We start from the raw sequence: 6,603 nt of genomic DNA on the forward strand, positions 1-6,603 counted from the left end.
AGTTATACCTTGATACTACACTAGTTCAATGGAACACATACTAGTTCCGTAAGTTTTCTAAAAAAAATTTGGTACAATAATAATAATAATAATAATAATAATAATAATAATAATTCCTCAACAGTTTCTTAAAATTAGACTTATATTCTATAATTTTTCGTTCGTTTCTGTAAATGTACAGAAACAAAAACGTTAACATGGATATTTTGTATTCTATAAAAAATTGTTTTAAAATTGGTTTGTGAATTTGATAAACAATTTAAAATTACCAGATGCCCAATTATTTTGAGTTTTGAGTTTTAATTTGTTCTAAATTTAAAAAAAAGTTTGATGTGGTAATATATTTTCAATTTTAGTAAATACGGTAACAAAAATTGTTTGTCAAAATTATTACAATTATTTTATTATTTTTTTTTTAGAATTTGGGAGAAAAACTTTTTTCTTTTCTTCTAATATCGTTTATTTTATACTTTTCGCGAATATTATTACCTCAAAAATGCTTGAGTTCTTAAAATTCTGTGTCAAAATTCATAAAATCTTATTTTATGTTAAAATTGTCCATACAAAATTTGATGACTCTTGCAGTTGCAATTTCTCAAATATGTGACTTTTTACTATTTATTTTATATGTATGTGCAAGTAGCACCCTACCTACTTGAAATTTGGAAATAAACAGTATTCCTTCTAGACATACAGAAAGTCTCTGTGAAAGTTTCAAGAAAATCGGTTTATTAGTTAAAAAGTTATAAACGGCCAAAAAGTACCAAAATCTTATTTTTTACACATTATTACACCCTAACCGTACATCGATCTGCTTTTTTTTAGAAGCAGATGCTATTTAAAGAAACTATCACTACAAAAAACCTATCGTTGAAATTGACACTTTATTTCATTACTACTTAACAGAGCACTTTTATGTTAAAAACATAACATTTTACAGAAAATATTTATAGAATACAAAAATTGAAAAATTCATGTTAAGAACGTTAACAGAACGAACGTTTAAGTTATGGAATAAGGGTATTAATTTTAATAAATTCGATAAAAAAACGTTAAAAAAATGAACTATTTTTAAAATAAAAGTATATGTTCTGTAAAGCTTTCCTGTAACTAGTTGTGGAACCGTTCCAAAGAACGAGTGTCGACTCCATAACGCTTCCTCAGAACCAGTTCATAAGGTGACAATTTCGAACAAAAGTCATTGGTCTCAACGCCAAAGTAAAACGAGTTCGAACTATAATCATGCGTTCTTGAACTAGTTGTGCAACTAATACAATTTTTGCTGGGATGTATACTTTTATGTACATACATCTGTATATGGTAATATTGAACTCGACATTAATTTGTACTTATACATACATATGTGCACATAAAATAAATAAATTTTTAAATTAAAAATGAAAAAAGTTTTTAATCGTTATTGGGATTTTTGGGGATAAAAAATGGATTTGGGGATAAGAGCTGAAAAAAATCTGGCAGCAGTGGGCTAAATGGCGAGGAAAGATTATTTATCCCACACTAGAAAAATATCACGGTCACATACAAATAAAGACTTAATTAATTATTCATTGCTGTCCTCGGATTCGGTAGTCACAAATATGAGAGGTAATAAACAAAAAATATCATAACAATGCTTTAAGACATATAGAAGTATATTGTAACAAATGAATCTATGAAATATTCTTGAGCTTTAGGAAATTCATTAAGTGATGAAGGCTTAAGTTCAGATTCTAATTTTAAATTTTAAAAGGTTTCAATAAAAATTTAAATATTTCGAAATAATCCTTATAAAAGTCCATATAAAAATGTTCCAATTTTCAAAAGGTACTAAATTTGTATTCTTAAATTTTTATACCCTTCACTTTCATGAGGAGGGTATATATAAGTTTGTCATTCCGTTTGTAATTTCTATAATATAATTTTCCGACCCTATAAAGTATATATATTCTGGATCCTTATAGATAGCGTAGTCGATTAAGCCATGTCCGCCTGTCTGCTGAAATCAGTTGGAGGACCCCAGATATCGGCGAGATCCGAATCTTCAATAATTCTATTAGACATGCTTTCGAGAAGATCGCTATTTAAAATCAGCAAAATCGGTCGGTAAATAACGGAGATATGAGCAAAAATCAACAACAACACTGTATATTAGAAAACGATGTACACGTGTGTGTAGATGTATGTATATGGTTTTATTCAGCTGTGTGTTTTTGTTTTATGAATTCTCTTCATATATTTTGATGTAGGTTGGTTTTATTAAGTTGTTTATTTTGTTTTTCTGTGTTTTTCGTTATGTATGTTTAGTTAGATGTCTGTTGGTTTTGATGCCTTGCGTATTTTGTTTTTTATTTCGTTTAGCGTTGTTGTTGTCCATTTTGTTTTGCTTTTGGTGTAATAATAATGTAGTCGGGAAAAAATTTATAAAACTAATATGTTTAAAATACACTATGGTGAAGGGTATATAAGATTCGGCACAGCCGAATATAGCACTCTTACTTGTTAATAGATAAAATATATAATTAGGGTCTTATTCATAAACTATTATCAAAGGTTTATAAATCAAATTTCCATACAAAATTGTTTCTATAAACCTTTGATAAATGTTTATGAATAATGCAGTTAAAATTTTAATTCTATGTTTAATGGTTTAAAAGATACAGATAGTACCAATAATGTACTAATATAACATTTTATTCCTTTTTCCCTAAAAAGTGTTAAATTTCATAAAAGTACCAGACACCTATCCCCTACCTTTTCAAACATATAGCGACACAAATATTATTTTTTTATATCTACATTCGTTTAGAAGATATAATATTACCAAATTTACCCGTTTTTATTCCCTTCATATTCGAAATCCTTGCTCCGATTTTACTGAAAAATGTAAATTATATTAACTTGGTAAAGGCGTACGTAATTCACACTAGGAAACTTTTGTTGATAAACTTTTGATTTTGTGTGTGAGAAAAAGAGATGATTGATACTTCTTTCTCTCACACACAAAAATCAAAAGTTTCCCAAAAAAAAGTTTCCTAGTGTGAACCAGGTCTAAACAACCTATCAAACAAGTGATTATATTATAATTCCTAACTTATTTATATTGAAAAATGTATAAGTGGTAACAGTTTTGTGAGTAGATGTAGAGCTGATATTGCCTTTCTACTACACTCGTGCATAATACCAAAGTACCGCTCGAATCTAACAAATACATAAATTTTAATTTTGTAGATTGCCGAATGTAAGAATCCTCGGATTATTCTTACATTAGTAACCATCTCGAGTAGTATTTACGAATTATTTTTCACTTTGTGTAGTACTTATTTCCGGTATTTTCAGTCGAAATCAAGAAACCCCGAATACTTCCTGACTTCGTATAGTATTAGCGACTGAATTTCTAGCCGAGATCAAGAACTTCCAAATACTTCTTGACTCCGTGTAGTTGGTAGGTAATTTAAAAAAAAATAATAATTATCTTTCTGAAAAGTGGTAATGGCGTATTATGTTGTCTTGATTTATCAAGAGAAGCTTGTGGTTTTAAACACTGTACACATTCGAAAATTATAAAAATTGAAACAATATGTTTTTTGAATAAGTTTAAAAAATTTGTGGTTTACAACCACATCAATATGTGTGTTATTTTTACAAAAAAACTGTGCAAAATTCTAATATAAATAGCAGAATAAAAATTTTTTAAGTAGTGCAAATTTGCAAAGTGTCGAAATCGTTTAGAAGTTACAATATACAATATGTCGAAAACAACAAACAGAAAGGCTTTAGAATTGCTTTTTGATCGTCCTCTTGAGCCTGTTTTTACAGCTAGAGACGATGGAAAAGCTGTGTTTGATTTGCCTGAAAGTTATTATAACGAACAATATGTAGATGTCAAGGACGAAATTCAATCAAGGTTTAGCGAAGATGTCGATGTTAAGATCCCTTTACGCGAATTAAAGCCGAAGCCTGACTTAAGTTTTACCCGACTATTGGGAAAGAGAAAACAATTTTCACTTTTTAACAGCATCCATCGATCTATTGCTGCTCGTTTAATTGATATTTTTATGAGCACTCCAAACGAAGATATATTTATTGCAACGTGTGCTTATTGCAAAGATCGCGTTAATCCTTTTCTATTTCAATATTGTTATTCTGTAGCAGTGCAACACAGGAAGGACACTAGCGACTTTCCTGTAAAACCAATTGCAGAAACATTCCCACAAAATTTTATTGAACCAGCTGTTTTTAAAGATGCTCGTGCCGAAGGAGAAGTTGTTCCCAATCCAGGAGACAGAGTATGTATTTAAAACATTATATGATAAAAATTAAAAATATGTGTATGGTTACAGCGTCATATCGAAATTCCTCGTAATTACACGGCTTCCGACCGGGAGGAAGAGCAACGGCTGGGCTATTTTCGTGAAGATATTGGTGTAAATAGTCATCATTGGCATTGGCATTTGGTGTACCCGGGCAATGGACCAATTGATATCGTCAAAAAAGATCGTCGCGGTGAACTATTTTATTATATGCACCACCAGATCTTAGCCCGGTATAATGTGGAACGCCTATGCAACGGTTTAAAAAAAGTAAAAATCTTTAATAACGTACGTGAACCCATAACAGAAGGTTATTTTCCAAAAATAATGAGCAGTTTAAACAATCGTACATACCCGTCAAGGAATACTAACACTAAATTACAGGATATCGATCGAGAGGACTCAAAACTGGAAATTGCAGATTTAGAACGTTGGACTGATCGTATTGTGACTGCCATTGATCAAGGATTTGTGGTAGATGTAAGTTACAAATAAATTTTTTTGAAATTGTTTTTATTTCAACACATTTTAAATTTAGAGTCAAGGCAAACAAATACCATTAGATTCGAAAAAGGGTATTGATATTTTGGGTGATATAGTGGAATGCACAATTTTGTCAGTTAATCCTACTTTTTATGGAAATCTTCATAATGAAGGTCATAATGCCATATCATTTTGCCACGATCCAGATGCACGATTCTTAGAGGATTTCGGTGTAATGGGTGATGTTACTACTGCTATGCGAGATCCCGTTTTTTATAGATGGCATGGTTTTATTGATTCCATCTTTAATAGACACAAAGAGCGTTTAGATCCATACAGCAGCAAGGATTTAGAATTTAATGGAGTAATTGTTACTAAATTAGAAGTGCGCATACAATCACTCAAGGCAACTCCCAATACATTGCTAACATACATGGAAAGATCTGATGTAAATTTAGCAGCTGGTCTAGACTTTGGTCCCAAGGGAAATATTTATGCCACATTTACTCATTTGCAACATGCCCCCTTCGAGTATGTGATTGATGTGACAAACAACGATAAGAAACCATTGAAGGGCACATGTCGCATATTCCTTTGTCCCAAATCAGATGAACGCGGTACTCCACTTGGCCTGAATGATCAACGTCAACTAGCTATCGAAATGGACAAATTCACAGTAAACTGTATGTTTTACCAAACGCATATTAATACATAGAAATGTACAATACCAGTGCTCACAATTCTTATTAAACTTTTCAGTAATGCCAGGACCGAACAACATACGCCAATTATCAAAGAAATCAAGCATTACAATTCCCTATGAACGCACATTTAGACCTATTGGACCTGACTATCAGCCCACCGATATGGAGCGTTTGGCCGAATTCCGATTCTGTGGTTGTGGCTGGCCAGAACACATGCTTTTACCTAGGGGTAAACCAGAGGGTATGTCATTTGATTTGTTCGTCATGATTTCTGATTTCACAGGAGATGCAGTGCAGCAAATTAATAACAAGTAAGTAAAGAACACTTTAATCAATACTATATATGAATGTCTAAACACAAACATAACCAAATATATTTACAGTCCGGATATATGTGGGGACTCATCCTCCTTCTGTGGTCTTAAGGATAAATTGTATCCTGACAATCGCACCATGGGATACCCATTCGATAGACGCCTACAAGTAGGGTCACTTAAGGAACTAACTAACACATTTTCTAATATGTCTATGACTGATGTGGTCATACGTTTCAATGATGTCATTGTTGATCGAAAGAACTAAATTATTCATTTTTTATTTAATATTATACTATTCCTTTGAAATTACCAGTAAAAAAAAATTAAATTTGTTAATAATCTAACAGCCTACTTGTGTATCAAATCCACTTCTTAATAATTATAATTTTGTTTAAATAATAAAATCTTAAAGAAAAATATCTTGCTTTGGTCTAGAAGTTGCAATTTTACTTTCAATTTGAAATTTAATTTTGTGGACTTAATTTACTCCTATCAAATTTCATAAAAATCGTAATGGTAAATATTGCCTATTTCGTTTTTTCATATAAGTACCACTTTAAATAAGAAGTTCCTTTAAAAATTTTAACGGAAGGGCGGACAAGATTTCAGGAAGTTATCATTAAATCGTCAAAACTATTTGTTTTAGATTTTTGATGATATTTCTTTTAGATTTTTGTTTTAGATTTGTTTTAGATTTTTGATGATATTTCTACCAATTTTTAATTGTTTAGTTTAATTTTTAATTGTTTTATTAATTTCGTTACACGAAACTTATTTTTTTTTTTGTAA

The 6,603-nt window shown here is 30.6% G+C and overlaps 1 protein-coding gene across 1 annotated transcript; it reads left to right on the forward strand.

Annotated features, from left to right (window-relative positions):
- Positions 1 to 3,692: 3,692 nt before the first annotated feature.
- On the forward strand, positions 3,693 to 6,233 carry LOC111687025 (phenoloxidase 2-like). The gene is made up of 5 exons (XM_023449433.2): positions 3,693 to 4,286; positions 4,341 to 4,790; positions 4,849 to 5,476; positions 5,553 to 5,808; positions 5,881 to 6,233. Exons 1-5 carry the CDS (start codon positions 3,747 to 3,749, stop codon positions 6,077 to 6,079), a joined length of 2,073 nt encoding a protein of 690 aa, XP_023305201.2. The 5' UTR covers positions 3,693 to 3,746; the 3' UTR covers positions 6,080 to 6,233.
- The last annotated feature ends 370 nt before the right edge of the window (positions 6,234 to 6,603 follow it).

The sequence above is a fragment of the Lucilia cuprina genome, chromosome 6 (assembly GCF_022045245.1).
Source record: "Lucilia cuprina isolate Lc7/37 chromosome 6, ASM2204524v1, whole genome shotgun sequence".
Lineage (NCBI taxonomy): Eukaryota > Metazoa > Arthropoda > Insecta > Diptera > Calliphoridae > Lucilia > Lucilia cuprina.